General features: G+C 58.8%; 6 protein-coding genes across 6 annotated transcripts; 3 read left to right on the forward strand and 3 right to left on the reverse strand.

Moving 5' to 3' along the window:
* Nucleotides 1-1537: 1537 nt before the first annotated feature.
* Nucleotides 1538-3184, forward strand: PSEUBRA_003549 (MmgE/PrpD; the record flags this gene model as incomplete). Its single annotated transcript, XM_016436614.1, has 1 exon — nt 1538-3184. One exon carries the CDS (start codon nt 1538-1540, stop codon nt 3182-3184), a length of 1647 nt encoding a protein of 548 aa, XP_016292081.1.
* A 350-nt stretch (nt 3185-3534) lies between these two features.
* On the forward strand, nt 3535-4674 carry PSEUBRA_003550 (Tryptophan synthase beta subunit-like PLP-dependent enzymes superfamily; the record flags this gene model as incomplete). The annotated part of the gene is made up of 1 exon (XM_016436615.1): nt 3535-4674. One exon carries the CDS (start codon nt 3535-3537, stop codon nt 4672-4674), a length of 1140 nt encoding a protein of 379 aa, XP_016292082.1.
* Nucleotides 4675-4759: 85 nt separating this feature from the next.
* Nucleotides 4760-6379, reverse strand: PSEUBRA_003551 (Protein of unknown function DUF3425; the record flags this gene model as incomplete). The annotated part of the gene is made up of 1 exon (XM_016436636.2): nt 4760-6379. One exon carries the CDS (start codon nt 6377-6379, stop codon nt 4760-4762), a length of 1620 nt encoding a protein of 539 aa, XP_016292083.2.
* A 3288-nt stretch (nt 6380-9667) lies between these two features.
* On the forward strand, nt 9668-11863 carry PSEUBRA_003552 (Pentatricopeptide repeat; the record flags this gene model as incomplete). Its single annotated transcript, XM_059465098.1, has 1 exon — nt 9668-11863. One exon carries the CDS (start codon nt 9668-9670, stop codon nt 11861-11863), a length of 2196 nt encoding a protein of 731 aa, XP_059320633.1.
* A 151-nt stretch (nt 11864-12014) lies between these two features.
* On the reverse strand, nt 12015-15989 carry PSEUBRA_003553 (K Homology domain, type 1; the record flags this gene model as incomplete). The annotated part of the gene is made up of 1 exon (XM_016436635.1): nt 12015-15989. One exon carries the CDS (start codon nt 15987-15989, stop codon nt 12015-12017), a length of 3975 nt encoding a protein of 1324 aa, XP_016292085.1.
* Nucleotides 15990-16844: 855 nt separating this feature from the next.
* On the reverse strand, nt 16845-20081 carry PSEUBRA_003554 (Protein of unknown function DUF4112; the record flags this gene model as incomplete). The annotated part of the gene is made up of 1 exon (XM_016436642.2): nt 16845-20081. The coding sequence occupies one exon, from the start codon at nt 20079-20081 to the stop codon at nt 16845-16847; it is 3237 nt and encodes a 1078-aa protein (XP_016292086.2).
* Nucleotides 20082-21446: the final 1365 nt, after the last annotated feature.

The following is a 21446-nucleotide window of genomic DNA, read 5'->3' on the forward strand; positions in this document are numbered from 1 at the left end:
TTTTTCGCTTCCACGAGCCGTCCCACCATCCCACGGAAATGGTCGCCGTTACCTTCCCTGAGCTGTCATGCTTTTGACATTCGTTGCACGCCGATACGGCATTGAGAGGTGATGTTGTATCAGTCAAGCCAGCAGCACTCTAACCACAGTCTCAGCTTGCAATGCGAGCCGGACGGTCAGGTACACCTTGACGTGATCCAACCTAGAGCGAAACTCCAGCAGCGTTTTCACCCCTCTTCGCTCTTGCTGACACTGTGAGAAAGCATGCTGACGCCGGCCTCAGTCACTCGGTTGCTGTCTGTGGTGACTTGGACAGATGTGCCGGCTTCATGAGCAAACGCCTCGTTGCGACATGCGCCATAACAGCTTCAGCGAGAGTCGCGAGTGGCTTGTTCGTGAGTCAGCTGCACCTGGCAAGTCTGAGCTCCGATGCTCAAGGCCAGAGACCCTTGGCATCGCCAATCCCGGCGAAGATCGCGAGATTGAATCTTGGCATTGGTTCCTGATCGGGACGATAGCACCATCGCTCGACCTAACAGGCCTGCACAATGCACACTTTTCTCGATGCCACCTCTTTCACGCCAAGCCCTGGTGCTTGCTCTCTCAAGACCCTCGAAATCCACTTTGCCGGATCACGTCGCTCGCCTGTAGGCAGCAGAGGCATCGTCCGATAGGGTCCGGTTTCCCTTTGGGTCTGTGATTTCACCGGTGCCTCCTGCTTGACGGAGATCGCGAGCGCTCTCTGAGCCGCATAGGTCTGCTTTAATTAGGCGCATCTCTCGACTTCTTCTTCCTATGCCCTGATACGAGCGTCGACGACCTTGTCAGGGCCATCACGAGCATCATGAAGGAACTGGTCCAAGGCGGTGAAGAGTCTGCAGAGATAAAGAGAGACCACGGAGAGGACCGCAAGCTGGAAGCTGTTGCTCGCAAAGTGGATCATGAGGGAGAGGGCCATGTCTGAACCAAAACAGGAGCCGCACGCCTCAACAACGACCTGTTGAGATGCGGGGCTCGCCCGACTGCAAAGAGAGAGAGTCAGGAGGCAGAGAAGCAAGCAGAAATCTGATTTCCGGTAAGTCCCCAAAAGCCGATCCGAGATCTTCCTGCTCTCTTTCTTCTTGAGAGAGGTTGCGCTGGCTGGCGGTCTGCTGTGCAATTTTGATAGGCTGGCTGCCGGCCTCTTGCTGCCCCGCGTCTATGATTTTGGCCGGCTTTGGTCTGTGCCATCCTCATCTCGGTCCAAGCGCTGCTTCGTCGGCTCAAGGGCGCGTGAATCCGATCGCATCTTCCTGCCTCGGCTCTCCCTCAAAGAGAACGCAACACTCTACACCAACGCTGGGTCCTCCTCGCTCCTTCCTTCCCACATCCTCTATCCTTCCTCCTTTCCTCTATCTTTTCTAACACTTGTACTTTGCGTCGAGTGCCTTTACCCATAGACGGATCGTAAGTATCACGTCAAGCTGCAAAGAGCTCACATCCATCTTTGCGGACAAGTACTGATTCGATCACTTCCTGTCCATATCAACAAAAACAGATGCCTCGTCTCGTCTCTCAATCCACCCTGGCTGCATCGCTTCGATCCACCTCTACTCGGTCGATCTCCACCTCGGCCCTTCCCCGAGCTACCGTTGCTCTCGCCGCTCGCTCCGTCGCTCAGCGCTCTTTCGCCCAGCTCCCCCGCACCGCCGCCTTCTCCACTTCGGCCCGCATCATGGGTGGTCACGCCGGTATCGGTAAGGGTGAGGACAACGTCCGTCCCGACGCCGACAAGGTCCTCCAGGACATTGCCGACTATGTGCACAACTACAAGATCGACTCCAAGGTCGCCTACGACACCGCTCGTCTTGTCCTCCTCGACTCGTTGGGATGCGCCATGGAGGCTCTCCGCTTCCCTGCCGCTGCCAATGTCTGCGGTCCCGTTGTTCCCGGCACCGTCGTGCCCAACGGTGCCCGTGTCATTGGTACAAACTACGAGCTCGACCCCATCCGTGCCGCCTTCAACAATGGTGCTCTCATCCGATGGCTCGACTTCAACGACACTTGGCTCGCCGCTGAGTGGGGTCACCCTTCGGACAACATTGGTTCCATCCTCTCGGTCGCCGACTGGATCAGCCGCACCAACATTGCCAACGGCAAGAAGCCTCTGACCGTTGAGGACGTCCTCACCGGTGCCATCCAGGCTCACGAGATTCAGGGCTGCCTCGCCCTCGAGAACTCGTTCAACCGTGTCGGTCTCGACCACGTCGTGCTCGTCAAGGTCGCTTCGGCTGCCGTCGTCTCCAAGATGCTCGGCAACACCCGTGACCAGACTGTCGACGTTGTCTCGCAGGCTTTCGTCGACGGCCAGTCGCTCCGAACCTACCGTCACGCTCCCAACGCCGGCTCGCGCAAGTCGTGGGCTGCTGGTGACGCCTGCTCGCGTGCCGTCAACCTCGCCCTCCTCGTCCAGAAGGGAGAGCAGGGCTACAACTCGGTGCTCACCGCCAAGACCTGGGGCTTCTACGACGTGCTCTTCAAGGGCAAGGAGTTCAAGTTCCAGCGCCCTTACGGCTCGTACGTCATGGAGAACGTGCTGTTCAAGCTCGTCCCTGCTGAGTTCCACTCCCAGACTGCCATTGAGGGCGCCATCACCCTCCACGGCCGCATGCAGAAGAACGGCAAGACCTCGGATGACATCAAGAGCGTCACCATCAAGACCCAGGAGGCTGCCGTGCGCATCATCTCCAAGACGGGCAAGCTGAACAACTACGCCGACCGTGACCACTCGCTCCAGTACATCACCGCCATGGGTCTCATCAACGGCAAGCTCGACCCCGAGGACTACTCGGACGAGGTTGCCGCCAACCCCAAGATCGACGAGCTGCGTGAGAAGATGGCTGTTGAGGAGGAGCCCCGCTACACCACCGAGTACCTCGACCCCGAGCTTCGCTCCATCGGCAACAGCGTCGAGATCACCTTCAACGATGGTACCACCGACTCGGTTGCGCTCGACTACCCCGTCGGCCACGCCCGCCGCCGCGAGGAGGCCAAGCCCCTGATCAAGAGCAAGCTGCAGAAGCACCTCAAGGGCTTCTTCCCCGAGGCCAAGCAGGCCGAGATCGTCGCTCTGCTCGAGGACCACGAGAAGCTCGCCAAGCTGCCCGCCAACGAGTTTGTCGACCTCTGGGTTCGCGACCAGTAAACCACTCCTGTTCACAGGGGTCGAGATTCGCACACGACGACTGAGCTGAGAGCTATACGTTAGATGCTCGATCTCGATGAAAATCCAAGAAGATGCGTTTGTAGAAAGTTTGCTTCCGAGTGTGACACCGTTCAAGCCTGAAGATGATGAGAATGTCTGCAGCCAAGAAGAAGATCGGCCTGGAAATGGCGCAATTTGGCTACGTCCGCGCCCAGGAATGCGCGTTTTTCCGCTTTTGCCGCGCCGTCCGAGCGTCAAGAAGAACTTCACGATCTTCTCACCTTCTCGCTTAGAGCTGCTCAACCACCTCTTTCCATCGTTCGCTTCACACCATCATCGAGCCGACAGCCATGGCCTCCTCACTCTCGCGCACCCTCGTCGGCATCGCACGCACCTCCACTCGCGCCATCCACACCACCGCCTCGGCCTCATCCTCCACCCTCTCGCCCGTTGCAGCCGCCCACATGCGTCCCGTCAACGGCTTTGTCGGCGCCATCGGCAACACGCCGCTCATCCGTCTCAACCGCCTCTCGTCCGAGACCGGCTGTGAGATCCTCGGCAAGGCCGAATTCATGGAGCCCGGTGGATCGGTCAAGGACCGCGCGGCGCTGTTCGTGGTGCAAGACGCCGAGGAGCGCGGCCTGATCCAGCCTGGAGGCACTGTCGTCGAGGGCACAGCAGGCAACACGGGCATCGGTCTCGCCCACGTCTGTCGCAGCAAGGGATACAAGTGCGTCATCTACATGCCCAACACGCAGTCCCAGGAGAAGATCGACCTGCTGAGGATGCTGGGTGCGGAGGTGTACCCGGTCCCCGCAGTCGCGTTCGATAACCCGGAGAACTACAACCACCAGGCGAAACGGCATGCGGATCGCCTCGACAATGCGGTGTGGACGAACCAGTTTGACAACACGGCCAACCGACGGGCGCACATCGAGACGACCGGCCCCGAGATCTGGGACCAGACGGACGGCAAGCTCGACGGGTTCATCTGCGCTACTGGTACCGGAGGCACCCTTGCGGGCATCACGAGCTTCCTGAAGCAGAAAAGTGGGGGCAAGGTGCAGTGCTGGCTGGCCGACCCTCCTGGATCCGTGCTCCACTCGTACATTCAGACCAAGGGCAAGCTCATGGACCGCGAAGGAGGATCCATCACCGAGGGCATTGGTCAAGGTCGAGTGACGGAGAACCTCAAACCCGACATTGAGAAGCTCGACAACTCGGTCCACGTTCCCGACGAGGAGAGCATCGCCATGGTGTACGACCTGCTCCACGAGGAGGGCATCTACGTCGGCGCTTCGTCCGCACTCAACGTTGTCGCAGCGAAGAAAATGGCCCAGCAGCTGGGTCCCGGCAAGACGATCGTCACCATCCTCTGTGATGGCGCATACAGGTACCAAGCTCGCCTCTTCTCGAGGAAGTGGTTGGAGAGCAAGAAGCTCGACACGGCCATTCCGGAGCATCTGCAGAAGTACATCGTCCTGCCCTAAATCAATGCAATGCAGATGTAATATTAAACGACTTCAATGTCAGATGAGGTATGATACAGTGTGATGATACAGAAAATGAAAATGTCTATGCGAAGAGAAGAGCGGCGATGCGATTGGCTTCGTCGAGGGAGCCAGTGCCCATGCCTTGGCGCTCGCACTCATTGGCAGTGTCGTCGGTGGCGGTTGGCAGCACGAGCTCCGTTTCGCCGCGCTGGCGTCTCCACCAGTTGCTACGACGGAGGATGGAGTCGTCAAAGAGACCCCACCACTTGCTCACCATGCGTTGGGACACCTCCCACGCCTCCGGGTCCAGCACATCGTCCCCATACACGGTGAACGAGGATAGCGCCTCGTCGGTGGACAGGATGGAGAGAAGGAGGTCGAGCGCGAACTCTTCTTCGGCCACGGGGTTGGTGAGGGCATGCTTGAGCAGGCGAGAACGGACGCTGGGCCACGGCAGACAGGCGTCGAGGAACGCGCGGTGCGGGTACAGAAGCTGCTCCGTGCAGGGAAGCATCGAGGGTGGAAGCGAGTCCCACGTGATGGCGGGATCGAAGACCAGGCCTTTGTTGGTCTCGCTGCCAGTGTTGACGGTCCCGTGCAGCTGGAGTTGCGAGAGAAGCGAAGCGAGAGGGGCAGGGTCGAGGTTGAAGTGCGAGGCGATGGATGGGATGACACGAGCAAAAGAGCGGGAGGCAATGCTGAGCGGTTGAACTGGGCGAGGTGGGGTCGCGGAGCTTTGGGCAAATCGCGAGATGGCGCGGTCGAGGTGCCATGACGGGGTGTCGCTGAGGCAAGCGAGGGAGGCAGCGTCTAGCTTGGCCGGAGACGACGACGAGGTGGACGAAGGCGAGTGGCACGATGCTTCAGGGCTAGTCCCCTCGTTCGAGCCGAGTCGAGGCGTCGCACCGAGGAGGCTCTCGAACGAAGTCACCGGTAGCGGCTGAGCATCTTGGAACATTGGCAGGTTCCCGAGCTGGGCGGTAAAGTGCAGGCCAGTGCCGAGCAGCAGAGACGGGCTCGGCAGAGGCTGGCTCACGAGGAAAGGATCAGCGTGCAGTCCGATCATCTTGAGACCAACGCTGCGCTCCGAGCTAGAGGTCGAAGCGAGTGATGAATATGTGATGGGCTCTGAGGGCGGAGGAAGGAGGGGCGCTGGCTGTAAGAGGGGTGCGCCGAGGATGGCGAAGCCGGGGGCCATGAAGCATGCAGATGTTGGCGGCGCAGGCTGCTGCACGAACATCGGAGCAGTAGCTGGGTATGAATCCGGTTCCACCTGAGAGGACAGGAAGACGTTGGGCGCATGCATCCCGCCGACGAAGGTCATCTCTTCCGGCCTCGATGCCTTGAGGTTGGACACGCCCGGCGTCTCGAGCTCTGTGATGGATGAAGTGGGACTCGAGACGCTCGACGAGAACGTGGTAGAGGTCGACGAAGACAAGGACGTGCATGAAGAATCAGAGGAGGCCGATCGAACTCTGGGAGACGTCTCACGAGTATGGCTGGCCGAGTGACTAAGGTCGAGGTGAGGTGGGAATGTTGGCAGCGACGAAGCTGCTGCCAGGTAGGAGGCTGACGAGGATGCCCCCGTCGATCGCTCCATTCGCGCTTTCTCTCGGAAACGTCGTTGAGCCAGCTTGTTCTGCGCACGACGACGGTCTAGCAGCTGCTGCGGGGTGAGTCCTGCAGTGGCACTCGAACGCATGATGGGTAGGCGTCAATGGCGACACAGAATCGTTTCTTCGATGCGGACGCTGCTAGATGGATCAGGGTGGAGGAGGGGCTTTCTAGCGAAGCTAGGTGGAAGTGCAGGATCGCTGATAGATGTTGGGACCAGGAGGCGTCAAGTTGGAGATGCTGAGGCAGCTATCAGATGGAGCTGGCAGGTAGATCCGACACCGGGACGTCCCCTATATACATTTACCAAGAACGCCGGAAAGCGCATAGAGCGGAAGAGCGGTCTTTGAATAGCATCTCATCGAAGCATCCATCCGAGGGAAGCGAGGGAAGCGTTCGGTGAGACAGAGTGTCCCAAAGAGAGACAAATCACCGTAAGACGCTCCATGGCTTGCAGCGCAGGAGCCAAGTGCGGCACCTTGGCCGCATGAAGCGTTAGCCATGCGTAACAGAGTCGAACAGAGCACAGCAACCCACTACAGTAGAGAAAGCTTTACTTTTCGTACTGTACATCATCGATCCGTGCAGATCGGCTCAGGCCCAGAGGTCCGCGCACAGACTACAATAGTTGCCCGGGCAGCCATCAACCCACCCGTTCAGAAGAGAGGTACGATCGTGTGTCGACAGCTTCTACCGAGCCGAGCAACTTGGCTGCGCCGGTGGCCGCCCTTAGGGTAAGTCCTTGAACGAACAATGTCGTCAAAGGGCATCCTGCCCGGATGGCAGGCTTGCCGCGCTTGCCGAGGAGCTCAAATCCCAGACAGGAACAGCTCGCTTCGAGGAACCTGAGGGGAGCACGTCGGGTGCAGAGGCGTGCTCGCAGCGTACGCAGCGTGCAAGACGAGCGAACCGATGTGCAGACGGCCAAGGTTCTGCATCTGTGACGCAAACGACGGCGATCCAAGCGGGCGGGCGCGAGCGCCGGCAAATGGTCTACTGTACCGCTTGCGAGCAACGGCGCAGCATTGTTCCTGGCTTTCGGCAGTGACGGAAGCGAGGATTCTATATTCAACCCACATTGTCGGCTGCTTGCAAGACAAAAGCCCCGCCTGGTGTTTGCTCGCTTGCCTGCATCGATCTGCCACGAGGATGTTGCCGAACCGACTTCAGGCTCCTTCCTGCGTTCATCGTGTATTGCTCTCGTCCTGGTAACACACGCAAGACATTTGGCACTTCGATGGTCGGGAAGCGTATTGGCGGAAACTTAGAACTCCGCTGCTTCCATCGATCCGGTCTGCTCTGCGTGGTGGACTCGGCAAGTCCTTGGTCTGTGGACACCCGGCAACAAGCACCCGGGGGCTTGGCAACTCATGCTCTTAACTCCGTGCCTGGCGTTGTGCCCAAGACTCGCGTTCATCTTGACTGGCAGGGCTCCTGGTGTTGGGCGCCGTGTCTCATGCTGGACTATGTTCGGAATCCTGATCATGTAAACAGGAACCTCGTCCAGCCGATCCTGCTGCCTGTATCGAATGCGGCCCCTGCAGAAAGCGCTTCCCACGCCAGCGTGCCATTCCGAACCAATCGCACAAGCCTCGTTGTCGAATGAGGTCGGTTTCCTCTGGGTGTGCTCGCCGTTCAATGACGCCGTGCTCACGCAACTTCGAGACTATGGAGCCGCTGGGATTCGGCGCACCGATGCATGCGCAACAAAGACCAGGGAAGCGAGCGGCAATACTGTAGAGCTCCCTCATCTTCCAACAAGGCGTCGCTGTGTACCACAAGTTCGCTGTTGTTTGCCAGCATTGCCGAATTTCATTACGCTTCCAGAAACCTTCGTCCCAGATTTCCCGAAACTCCGACCGGATCTGCACATCGGCGCCGTCTTGCCTCCTCTCAACGTTCAACGATGGAGCGCGACCAATCCTCAACCCAGCTTGCGGTTGGCCCCATCTTTCACGCAGGCGTCGGGGCCTTTTCGCCTCAGTCTCTCGGAGGCTTTCTTCGTCGTCATTGGCATATCGTTTACAGCTGAAAAGGGGATCCCACCTCGTCTCCTCGGTTTCAGGGACGCCTGCTTGCTCATCATCGTTTCAGACTAAGCCGACGGCAACCGCAACGGTCAATTCCCACCAATGAACCACTCAGCACACGCTTGTTCGCCGTGAGACGCATAATTCGCCCGCGCTTGAAGAGCCGATGACGTCGACGTCAAGTTGCGCACGCTGCCATGGCCCTGCCGCGCACTCGTCGTATTCAGACTCCGCCAACCTGCCTGCAAGCCCCCAACGAGCTTCCACTTGGGACGCCGAGACAAGCATTGTTCAAGACGAATCACTTTCTTCGATTCGCTCGCTTCCGTAAGAACAACGCTCAAAGAAAACTTTATCCGTCGAGAGGACTTGGAGTCAAGGCAAAGAAGAGCCGTGGCATTCCCTCGGCTGGTGTCACTTCGGGCAGAATTGGTTGATTGCAAGGATCTCAACTCCAATGCGGAGTCGCACCTCTCTGTTGAAGACGAGCGTCAATGTGAAGCAACCTCGTGCCCTCACCTGCTATGGTCGCGTGTCCTTTGTCGATGGCTGGCACTGCGAGACCGCATGGTACGATACAAAAACTGTCCACCACACTCACGTTGGGCAACACAACCTGTACGAGCATCATCTTGGCAACAGCCTCCTCCGCATTGTGATGTCCATGTGGTTGACCGTGCCGAGATTTCCGAGTCGAGGATGCGAGACCGTGAAGGCTCGCTTAAGACGGCGTGGGTACCACGACGGGCACGACAACAACGTGGAGACCGCCGGTCGATTTATTCACCGACATTCCTCATAGAACCAGCAAAGAAAGGTGCGCAACGTTGGACCTCAGGCTGAATCACCGCAGAGACTTACTGCTTTGGAAGACCAGGAGCTGTCCTCGTGAGTGTTAACCATGGGACAGGCATAAGTTACTCGAGGTTGACCGGCCGGACACCCTTTCGATCACGTCACTGAAGCAATTGGTTTACCCTTCGAAGATCAGGTCCGGTTAATCCTCGTCATTCCGTCGGCTGGGGTGGCTCAAGCGGCGCTTCCTCACCAGGTCAAGACTGATTGTGCTCAAGCCATCCGGAAGGGAGCGCCCGAGAAGCATTGTCGTCATGACACTGTGTATGGTTGCCAGGCTGATACAGTTGAACGAGACCGATGGCGACAAAAATCGCGTCGGTGTTAGACTGCCATACTTCCCCAAATCAATTGCGGCTCGGGTCTCGGTGGGCCAAATTTCAGGGTTCAAGGATTTTGCCCACGCACCATCATCAAAGACCGCACCTTCTTCTTGCTCTTTGCCTTCCCTAGGACTCAGGGATCGCGAATCCTTCCGATTCGAGGACGACATGCTGTGGCGTGCTGGGCGTCAAGCGTGCGCGCTTCTCGAGCCGCTCAAGAGCTCAGGAATAGGATCGACCTCCCGCTCGATTTCCTTCTGCCACGACTTCTTGCAGTCGCCCATCAGAAGGGGGCTTGCAACACGATCTGCGTCAGCCGTGGCTGAAAGCAGCTCCTTAAGCTCAGAACGAGCGTCACCTGCCAAGGCTGAAAAAGCTCCCGTCAAGTCGATCTACCCCGACTCGAAAGCCGCAGATCGTCGACGTCCGCACGCACCACCCCTCTTCGAGCACTTCAAACGGAATCCTCTCGAACAAGGCGGCCCGGCATCGGGACCCTCTCAGCCCGTATCAAAAGACTCTTACATCCTCCGATATGCTTCTACTGATTCGGAGCTCAAGCAGCTCTATACTGCTCTGGGAAAGGCCGCAGACACTGACGACGCCGTGCAAGCGACCAAGCTTTGCCAGTTGATCAAGGAGAGGAAGCAACAGATCGCCGGTCCGTCCGAAGACATCGTCTTTGAGCCTCAGGAGAAGATCGTGTTCCTCGCCGTCATGCGCACCCTTGCGCATCATGGTCTGCTCGAAGAAACACAAGCTGTGCACGCCGATATGCTCTCGCTTGGATTCGAGCCATGCATCGACTCGCTCAACCACGTCCTGCAGGCGGCCATCATCTCCGGAGATGAAAAGGCGACAATCGCGACTCTGGAAAGCATTCTTACTCTCTCAAGCTCGACTTTGACGGCGTCAGAGCGCTCACAGGAACTCGTCGGCATTTTGCTCAACGACTCTGACAGCAGCCGCCAGACGGATCCGGACAATGCCGCCGGATTGACCCTGCCACCGCCACAGGTTCGCAATTGGAACTCGGTCACGTTTGCACATATGGTCGATCACGCTTGCCAAGAGCACAATCTCGAATACGCGCTCTTGCTCTTCTCGACGTGCTACAGGATGCATCTATCGCTGCCACACGAATCGCTCGTTCGTCTGATTAAGGCTTGCCTCCACTGCGAAGAGTTCAGAACCGCCCTCGAGCTGGCGGACCTGGCCGAAGGAGGCGGTCTGGTGTACAGCGAGCCCTCATCGAAAGGAACAGAGCTATCAGTGCTCCAAACGGACGCACAAAGCGGTCAGGTTGCCCGTCGTTTTCCTCCCAGCATATGGCTCTTGATCCTTCGATCCTGCGCCGAAGGCGGCTACCTCCCCGGCGTGGAGCTCGCATGGTCCAAGGCAGTGACCCACGGACTCCTGTTCCCAGATGACGGGACATTGCATCTCATCCTCGCCCTTGCTGCCAAAGAAGGGTGCAGCCGGCTGGCGTATCAATGTCTCCGTCACATCGAGCCCAGCTTCCAACTGAAGGGCGATTCGTCCACCGTATCCCAGGAACCGATACCCGTTCGGAGACCCTCGAATCGAGGCCAGAAGATGGAAGAATGGCATCTGGCACCTCTGTTTGAAGCGCAATGCACCTCACACGACTACGAAGCCGCCATGCGCACCATGCGCGAGTACCATCGACGCAATTTCAAGATCACCGAGCGAGCCACTTCCAGAATCAGCACCTCGATCTACCCTGACTCGGCCAATCTCAAGCTGGCGCGGGAGGCCCTCGAGCGGACGGCTACCGACCCCGCCATCGGCACGCACAAGTCGGTCGTCAACGCGGTGCTCACCGCTGCTGTCTGGCTGGGCGACCTTACCCAGGCACTCGAGATCTACCGAGCGATGGACAAGTACCATCCGTTCCCGCACCCGAACAGCGCCTCAACCGCCGATTCGCGTTTCCTCATGACGCCCAATCTGGACACGATCCACGCGCTGCTGAGCGGCTGCATCGACGCCGCCGACTACGAGACGGGCGTTCAGCTGCTGCGCGACCTCAACGAGCGCCGCATGCGCCCCAACGTCGTCACGTTCGAACGTATGATGGTGCTCTGCTTGACGCAGAACAACTACGAAGCTGCGTTTGGGTTCATCGAAGAGGCGAAGGAGAAGGACATCCCGCCGAGCAGAAAGAGCTACGAGGCGCTGGTGCGCAAGTGCTTCCGCGAGAAGGACGATCGATGGGAAAGCGTGCTCGCCGACATGTCCGAGTCGGGGTACAGACCGAGCCCGAAGATGCTCTACGAACTCAACATCGAGCCTGATGCTTTTGTGCACAAGCCCAGACGCGTCCGCGGCCCCGTCAGGTAGCCTCGAATCAAATCTCATGCATGCCTCATCGAGCCAGCACCATTCAGTCCTAGCGCAAGCGCTGCCAAAGTCTGAAACGATTGCGATGAGAACGGGATGAATGTGTTGAATCTACATTGATGTGAAAGTTGAATCGAGACCTGTACGACCTCTAAGCGCGACCGGCGACGCCCTCGATGAGCTCCTTGGCGTGCAGCACGGCGTCCTTGGAGCCGCGGATGATGCACAGTCCGCCAGCGTCACGCGGGATCTCGACAGCGGCGCCAGACTCCTTTTGAATGTTCATCAGGCCGCTTCCGCCGCGACCGATGATGCGGGGGACGGCGGAGGGCGAGACCCACAGCTTGCCCTGGTGCGACGCATCGCCCGCCTCCTTGATGGCCGTCTGGATGCGCTTCTCGGCCTTTTGCAGCGAGCCCTCGTCCTTACCCGTGAGGCTCCACGAGACGGTGTCGCTGCCCGACGAAGCAGCGGAGAGCTCCTCGAGCTCAAACTCGTTCTCCTCCGCAGCGTCGTCATCGTCGTCGATGCGAGCGCCAACAGGCTTGCTGGCACCATTCTTGGCAGGAGCAGCCGACTTCGAGGCCGAGGCGGAGTCCCGCGGCGTGTCGACCGAGACGCCAAAGTCCGATCGGAGTTGGCGGAAGAATTGCGGCGTCGCGATACGAGCGTGAACTCCACGAGGCACATCGATCGACTTCGAAACCGAGGCGAAGCTCGACTTGATCTCCTCCGCCAGCGCCTGGCACCTATCTTCGGCACCAACGATCTTCACGATGGTCGCGTCGTCACCGCCAGTGAGCTCAGCCTTGTTGAGCGGCTCGCCAGTGGAAGCGTACTCCTTCCAGCCAGGGAAGACGAGTCGGACAGAGTACTGAGTCTGCAACTCGGACTGACGCGAACCGCCTCGGCCAATCAGCATCCTCTGTGCCTGTGGAGCCACGATGACACCGTAGACGACGCGAGAAGCAAGCACCTGAGCGGCACTCTGGAGCTCGTCGCGAATCGCCTTGGCCAGCGAGGCAGGACCACGGACGGTGACCGTCGATGAGTCCTTCTCGTTTCGGCGTGGGAACTGCACATACTGCGACGAAGCCTTGGTGTCCTCGGGACCACCGGCCTTGATGATGAGATCACGGATGTTGGATCCCTGAGGGCCGATGAGGATGCCGTGATGCTCGGGAGCGATGGTGAGCGTATAGACCTCCTCGGCGTCGACCTCGGACGAGATGGCCTCGATGGCCTTTTTGGCGGCAGCGATCGCCTTCTTGGTGCCCCTGATCTTGATCGAGGTGGTGCCGTCCTTCTCGTTGTCTTCCCGGTCGACATCGACTTGAGCCTCGCTCTCGTCTCGGATCTGCTTGATGGTAGCACCGCCCTTGCCCATGATACGGGCGACAGACTTGGTGCTCACAGCCAGATTGATGACGTTGTTGTTCTCCTTCTCGTACTCGAGAAGCTCGAGCAACTCGGCTTTGGCACCCTCGACACCCTTCTTGCCTCCCTTGATGATGACCTCGTCAGGCTTCTGAGTCGATCGGCCTCCCGCCTGCTTGTCGTCGACATTCTCGGACGGAGTCGAGGTACCGCTTTGCGCGTTGGCGTTGGGGAAGTTGATGCGCACGGCGTAAGTATCCTGGAGTCGAGTGACGTACTTGCCGCCCTGACCGATGAAGCTTCCGTGCATCTCCTGAGGAATCTTGAGCGTAACGCTTGTCTCGTCCGCCAGCCTCTCGACCTGGGTCTGAAGGCGCTTCTTGGCCTCCTCGACGTTCTCCTTGCGACCGGTGAGCACGACCTTGGTCGAGGAAGCAGTCTTACGACCCTTCTTGGCGGCGTCGGCACCCTCAGCGCTGGAAGGCTCGCCAAAGTCGATGCGCACGCCGAGCTCCTCTCGCAGCTTGGTGATGGCCGAGCCGCCGCGACCGACGAGATGAGGGACGTGGTTGGGGTCGACCGAGAATTCGGCGACGTGGCCGTTGATGATGTTGTCCTGCTCGGCCTCGGCGGCGATGCGGTTGAGCTCCTTGACGACACGCTCGACTTCCGAGCTGGGACCACGAACCAAGATCGAGTCCTCTGAGAGGGTGGAGCCAGACTTGTCTGCTGTGGCGGCCTTGCTCGAACCAAGCTTGACGGCAACGAGCCTGTCTTCGCCAATGACGGCGTTGAGGGTAGTGCCGTTGGGGCCAAGAATGGCACGGTGCAGCTTGGCAGGCACGGTCAAGGTCTCTGTTCGAATGTCGGCAGCGGCCACCTGAGCCTTCTGGATGTCTTCCTTGATGGTGTCGAGGATCTCCTTGGCCTTGGCGTCACGAGCTTTGCGGTCCGATGGCAGACCTGCAACCACCGAGGCTCCGCCCAGGACGAGGAGGACATCGGAACGAGAGTCACCGTCAGCGCTGGACGACGCCGGCGGGAAGAGGACATCGACACCACGGGCCTCGTACGGCTTCAAGCCTTGGCCCTTCTTGCCGATGATGAAGCGATGGAGGAGGGGGTCCACCTCGATCTCCTCGATAAAGCTGGGAGGAACAGACTTGACGAGCTCCTGAATGGTCTCCCTCAGCTTCGACACCTCGGCAGCGTCGGAGCCCACGATCTCGATCTGGACGTTGCCAGTCGACTCGACGATGGCGGGTCGGGGGAGGTAGATTTGGGCGGTGGAGCTGCGAGGGATCTTGCCGCCAACGCTGAGCCATCGAAGGACGTGCTTGGCGTGACCAACGGGGTCCTTGGCGAGCGACCTGTGTGCGGCGACGGCATCGACAACCTCGACGCGAACCGCGTTGGCCTTCTCCATAGCGGCTGTGAGGGCCAGAGGAAGCTTTGACTGAGGGCCACGGATGGTGACGCTATCCGAAGGGTCGTCGATGGCAGCCAGCTCGACGCTGCAAGAGGTGGAGGCGAGAATGTCGTTGGCAGCATCGCCGACGAGGAAGCGGTGTTGACGCTTGGGGATGCTGATGGCGAGAGTACGGAACGAGTTTTTCATTTCCTCGACCTGCGCCTCGATGGAGGACACAGTCTTGTTTACCTTTTCGCGATCGCCCGAGACGATGATGGCGAGATCCCGCTCGCGCTTGGGTTCAGCCGAGTCGTCGTCACCGTCCTTGCTGTGGAGGAAGGCGGCACGGGGAGGCACACGGACCGAGATCTCGCCCTCGCCGGCTTGTTTTTCGAGCTGAGCAGCGTTGGTGCCCTTGGGCCCGGCGATGAACGGGTAGAAGATGTGGTCGATGTGGGTGAGTCGCTGAGTGATCTTGGAAGTCTTTTCGGCAACGATGGCCTGGATCATGGCCTGAGCCTGCTTGACGTTGATCTCGTCACCTTCGAGCGTGACGGCAATCTGCTCGTCATTCTCGTAGTCGACGTTGTTGTTGCGCTGATCATCGCCAGCAAGGTCGGCGGCAGGGTCGCGAGGAGGGATGTTGACCTTGACGCTGGTCTGCTCGGTAATGGCCTTGAGGTTCTTACCCTTAGCACCGATGACAAAGGCACGGAGGGAAGCCGGGATCATGATCTGGGTCGAGACGTGCTTGGCGAGCAGAACGGTGATTTCACGCTTGGCGCTCTTGATGGCAGCATCATCGGCAGCCTTGAGGACGAAGGTGGTGGTACCGGTCTTGCGGGTGGTGGAAGCCTCGATCTTGACGCCACGGTACTTGCTCTGCACCTTGGACATGACGGTCGAAAGCTTGGCTACGGAGTCGTGCGAAAGCGAAAGCGAGAAGGTCTGCTGAGCAACGGAGCGTTGAATGACGGGTGCAGAGCCGGTCCAAGAGGAGCCCTTGCTACCCCAGGCACCCTTGGCAGGGCCGGGGCCAGCGCCAAGCGAAGGGAAAGCGGATTCGGAGGAGAAGTCTGGCTGCTTGGAACGACCAGGGCCCTGAGCGCGGCCGTTGGTAGCGGACGAGGCAGCGTCTTCGTGGGAGGCACCGTTGCCGTTGCCGCTCAAAATGGCGGCGGCGGAGCTAGATCCGGAAGGAGCAGCGACGGGCTCAGCTGGGAAGGGATCCTGGCTGAGGGACGGGAAAGGGTCGTCCATGGGAGGCTGATCGGCGACAGCATTGGCTTGGGCCTGTTGAGACTGGTGTTGCCTCATGAGGTCGGCGGCGTTGACCATGATGGGCGAAGAAGCGATGGGGCAAAGGACGGCGGCAGCGACGAAGGAGACCAAAGACGGTAGACCTGGGCGAACCCAAACGTGGTTTAGAGAATCGACGTTGCTGTTGCGAAGACGGCAGTCGAGATGATGAGGCGAAGTGAAGCCCTTGATGTACGGCTAGTCGAGGAGATGACTTCTGACTCAAGCAATCCGATGAAGGAGAGTCGAGATGGAAGCTTGAGGTTGCGGTGAAGACGGAAGGGCAGCGAGTGTGTTACTCTCTCTCTTTGTGTGCTTGAACGAGCAGGTGTTGGACGGGCCAACGGAGGCAAAGGCAACTAATCAACCTTCTTGGCAGCAGCAGCTGCTGCTGCTCGTTTGGACTGTGCACGCAGCACTGACCGACACCAAGCCAATCAAGACCCAGCCAACCCCGCAGCTCTCTTTTTTGAGTTGAGAAGAAAGCCGCCGCCGCTCTCTCTCAGAAGGGGCGCAATTCAAATGCACATACAAAGTACGACCCTTTCGTTATTCAAACCCGTCCAAGAACAAGTCACTTTGAATTGTAATCTGCAGCCTCGACGTGGAGTCGAATACAAAAGTCGTGCCTGACCCACACTCTGGCCTGTGCCGACCAGACATCTCGGCGCTCGGCAGGCCGAGATCGGTCCGCGACGACCGTATCAGACGACAGCGCCATCATCTCAAGTGCCTCTCTCGTCACAACAGCGAATAAAGTCACACAACTAAACACACGACAACATGGATACAATGACAAAGATCAGATGACTTGCTTGCAGATGCGATGATATAGACCGAGAAACGTAGAAAAATGGTGGCACGCAGCCATTGCTAGAGTAGAAAGCAGCACCATCAGGGCACCACAGATTGGCGGGCTCGACGCTTGTTGCGTCCCAGACTGGCCTCGTCTAGGTCATCCCGTTCACTCGCGCGGTTCCTCGACACTGAACGACTGCGCTTGGAGCCCGCCGCGGAAGTCGCGGCCAGGAAGCTGACGTGGGCATTGTCGTCGTTGGCAACACCTAGCCCCATCCCCAGTGTGATGTCCGAGTGGCCCGCTCGGATTTCGAGTGGCGACGAGGGTTGAACAGAGGAGAGGAACGACGGGCGTCGCCTCGAGCTTCGCCGTTCTCCTCGACGTGAGTTGTGATGACCGTGATTGTGGTGATGGTGACTGCGGATCGGAGCACCGTGCACATCCGGCAGCATCGTGTCGGGAATGGCCAGCCCGAACAGAACCGCAGGCACCAGCGTGATGGTCGCCACGATGCTGAGCATGCGCATCACCTCGACCCACGACTCGATGATCGCATCACGCTCGTACGATCCCAGCGGGTAGCTCAGCGCTTTCTGAAGGCTGCCGTACACCAGCTTGAGCTCGTCGGCGTCCATGTTGGGCAGGTTGGCTGCCAATTTGGTCGGGAGGTAGGTTTGAAACATCCAGCCAGCCGTCGCAGACCCAATCGCTGCTCCGATCTCGGTCGTCAGCAGCTCCAGTGCCGTCACAATGGCAACGTCTGCGTGTCGTACCGTCACCTGCACTGCCACCTGCATCGTAATCGCAATCGAGCCACCGCCGACTCCCTGAAGAAGCTGGCAAAGCACCAGCATATAGGTCGGGTCGTCCGCCGTCCGATAGCGGATCATCAATGTTGCTCCGAGCAGTCGCATCACCAGTCCAATCATCAGCAGCGCCTTGTACCTTCGCGTCATGGCCATCAACGATCCGACGATGATGCCTGTGATGGTCGACGTCACGTTCTGTGTCGTGGCGAAATAGCCCGTCTTGGTTTGATCCCAACCCTTGAGGATCTGCACAAAGCTCGAGAGAAAGGTCCATGAGATGTAGAACGACGCAAAGTCCAGCACGCCCACCACGCACGTGCACACCACCGCCGTATTGGTCAGGAATTGATACGGCAGAATCGGCACTGAGGCTCGCGTCTCCCACCATCCAAAGACGGCTAGCAGGCCCACGCCGCCAAGGATGAAAGCGGTTGTGGGCACGGTCGCATGTCGCTCGCCGTGGCCAGCCAGAGTCAGAGGCAGCAGGATCAGCAGCCAGCCGCCTGTGAACAGCAGCAATCCGAGCAAGTCGAGCTCGGTTGCCAGCTGTCGCACTGCCTGCCTCCATGGCTTGTCCGTTAGCGTGCTTCTCGTGGCCAGTCCCGCACGTCGAGCTCGACGTTGACCCACCAGCAGCGTCAGAAGCAGAGGCGTGGCTGCTAGAGGCACCACAACAGTCCAGATGGCGAACCCGAATCGCCAGCCTCCGTGACGCATGACCAGGTCCACCATCGGACCGGCCACCGCAAAGTTGATCAGAAATGGCAGATTGACGATGCCGATCACCAGTCCGCGCCATTTGGCTGTCGTCGTGTCGGCAATGATGATCGACTGGAGCACTTGAATGCCTGTTGTGCCTGCCGACTGCAAGCAGATGCCACCGATGAGTGATCGCAGCGACCCCGTCGTCGCAACAATGATGTAGCCGCACACGTAGAAGACCAGCGACAACACATACGCCTGCGGACGCCCGACCACGTCGGACAGTTTGGCGATGGGCGGCTTGGCGACGGCAAACACCATTTGCTGCACAATTGCCACCGTGCTGAAGGAGGCGAGCGCGCCGTACTCGCTGCAGGCAAAGTTGAGGTAGAGGTAGCCCGTGTTGGAGTCCAGTGAGGTGACGTAGGCCACGCAGAAGATGGCCGAGTACACCAGCAGGTACAGCCCGCGACGCTTTCGCCAAAGTTGCCGGGGACTCTCCACCTCACGTTCCCTCTCCGACGACGTTCCTTTCAGCAGATGCTGATCCTCGAAGTCTTCGTCCAAGTCGTCATCGGCCTCGGGCGTCAGGTCGGGACGCAGACGCTTGCTGTCGGCTCTCGTCATGGTCGAGAAGCTGTTTCTCGTCGTTTCGTGCCAAGAGACGCGCGGTCGTCCGTCGTCTGCCGCCGAAGCTACATCGGCGCTGTTGTGCGTTGGCTTCGGAGGCGCACTGGAGCCTTTCAACTTATCGGACGCCTGCATTGCGGCAGAGGTCTCCCTGCGATCAGGTATGAGGCTGTGCTGAGCAGGAGTGGCTGTCGACGTACCGTTGGCTGGATTCGACTTGTGATCAGAGGAGCCGTGAATGACGTTCCCGTTCGGATGCGCTTGAGGCAGAGATGGGACGGCCTTGCTTGGCTGGTCTGGGATTGTGTACGCCTCCGCACTGGCCAGTCTGAGCGCGTCTGCCTTTGCTGGCAACTCCTGAGCGGTCCGAGAGCGATCTGCTGCATCGTCGTCAGAAAATGCAAGTCCATCGGGGGCTTGATCTGCTGCCAGCGACGACGGAAGGCTGAGATAATATGTGCTTGCGTGCTTCATCGGTGCGACCCCTGGGACGCCAGGCCGAGGATACACGACAGGGGCATGCGAAGGCGGGGCTGGTTGCAAATCTTCTTTCTTCGGCAGGAACTTGTCGCTTGGTGGAAACTCGATGTAGAAGACGCCCGCTCCGCACTTGCCTCCGGACTGGTGCAAGTGGTCTTCCAACAGTCGAAGATTCCGCATGTTGGCCTTGAAGAGAACGTCGAGAGCGTCGCCGATGACGGGCACAATTCCCAACAGACAGTCGATGACGATGTTGAAGAGCATCCACAGCAGCACCGACACCGGTAGGCCGAACAGCGAGCACATTAGAATTTGGTAGAGGCCCAGGATGAGACCGATAGAGTCGCCAACGCCAGGCACGAGACCGATGATCGATTCGATGCCAATGTTGAAAGGCAAGCCGGATCCCAAGATCGGAAGTGAGTCAAGATACCACGCCGTGGTGCGGATGTGATTGTACAGTTGCTGCGCTTCGAGGTTGTGTCGCGGTCGATGCAGGAGAGGCAAGTATCTCGGTTTGAACCCATCGTGAGGCAGACGCGTGTCACGCTGGTATCGCCTTGCTTCGTCTCGATTGCGCCAACCATGATCGTCGAGCGGCTGTGCCGGTTCCAGCTCGTCCCACGTCGAATGCGGGCGCGGGCTGGTGTCGACGGGAAAGAGGAGCTGCACCACCTTGTTCGCGGCCCAGGTGAACGGACTTTGCAACATGGCTGGCTGCAGTGTGCTCGACAGCCGTCGGAACTCGATGGACGAGAAAGACCCGGCGAGGCGCTCAAAGGGAGTTGCGAGCCGGCAGAGGTCGGTGGCTCTGCTGCGTCTGTTCCAAGTGCATGCCCGCGTTCAGCTACGTGAGTATGTCGGCGCGGCTGCGCAGTGCTGACTGTAGCAGATGGCGGTGGCGGTAGTGTTGGATTTCGGCTTTCTCTGAGCGCCTTCGAAGCGAGCGAGAGACAAGGGCGACGAAGGATCGGGGAAGTGAAATAGTCGACCAGCCGTGGATCAAGATGTTCTGCCGACGCCGAAGTTGTGATGGCGCGTCTTCAAGCGCAAGCGCAAGCGCAACGCAGCAGACTCGGCTGCGCTGATTGCGTGCCAGGTGGAGCCGAAGTAACGAAAGTTCGGAATGCTCGAGCGAGGGATGCGGAGACGAGGATGGAGAAGATGGACGAGAGGAAAAGTCAAGTCGTTGCTCGGACCAGGTTTTTAATGTGGAGATCAACACCCCATTCGCTCAGCCATCTTGGCCAAAATCGCCCGAAGAAAGTCATACAGTAGCCAAAACTCGTGTCGCAAAGATCAAGGCTTGCCGCACTTCCGCTGTGGCTTGCAGTGCTAGCGCGAGCAAATCACCATGCTAGCTCAGCTGCCACACAATGCGCAGTCAAGGGAAGAGCTCGTATAGCGGTACTCAGGGCTAACCCGGGCGTTCGCAACACAACCATTGAGCGTCAAGCTTCGGTTGCGCCGAAACACAGCCAACTTGGCGGACCGCTAGGGTTAAGCACAAAAAGACGAGGACCGAGAAAATCGAGATTAAAATATGGATCAAAAAAGCAAAACATTTTTGGAATTAGCTTTAGTTTCAGATTAGGGTTAGGGTTAGGGTTAGGGTTACACAGGTACTCCCGGCGATGCTGAGTTTAACGGCAAATCTGTACTAATGAGATATGTAGGCATACCCCAAAGGAAGCTGTACACAAAGTCTGACGTTACCACGTAACCCAGGGACCGTGCTACGGCCCGTCAAAGATGTGTCTGGCTGATCACCCGGGGAAGAAAAAAAAGTTTCTGATCACCTCCAATGGTGTTGGACTGGTAATGAAATGTGTTCAGACATGCTAGGAGAGGATGTATACAGAGTCTCAGTGCGTCAACATGTCTGGTCACAGCTGTAGAGCCGTTCAAAGTGGTCCCATTGGCTCTTGCCGCCCTAGGTTGAACCCACACTTGAACCTAGGTACAAGGTAGGTCCCACCCCAAAGTAGGTTAGGGTTAGGGTTAGGGTTAGGGTTAGGGTTAGGGTTAGGGTTAGGGTTAGGGTTAGGGTTAGGGTTAGGGTTAGGGTTAGGGTTA

This window comes from Kalmanozyma brasiliensis, assembly GCF_000497045.1.
Source record: "Kalmanozyma brasiliensis GHG001 unplaced genomic scaffold PSEUBRA_SCAF22, whole genome shotgun sequence".
Taxonomy (NCBI): domain Eukaryota; kingdom Fungi; phylum Basidiomycota; class Ustilaginomycetes; order Ustilaginales; genus Kalmanozyma; species Kalmanozyma brasiliensis.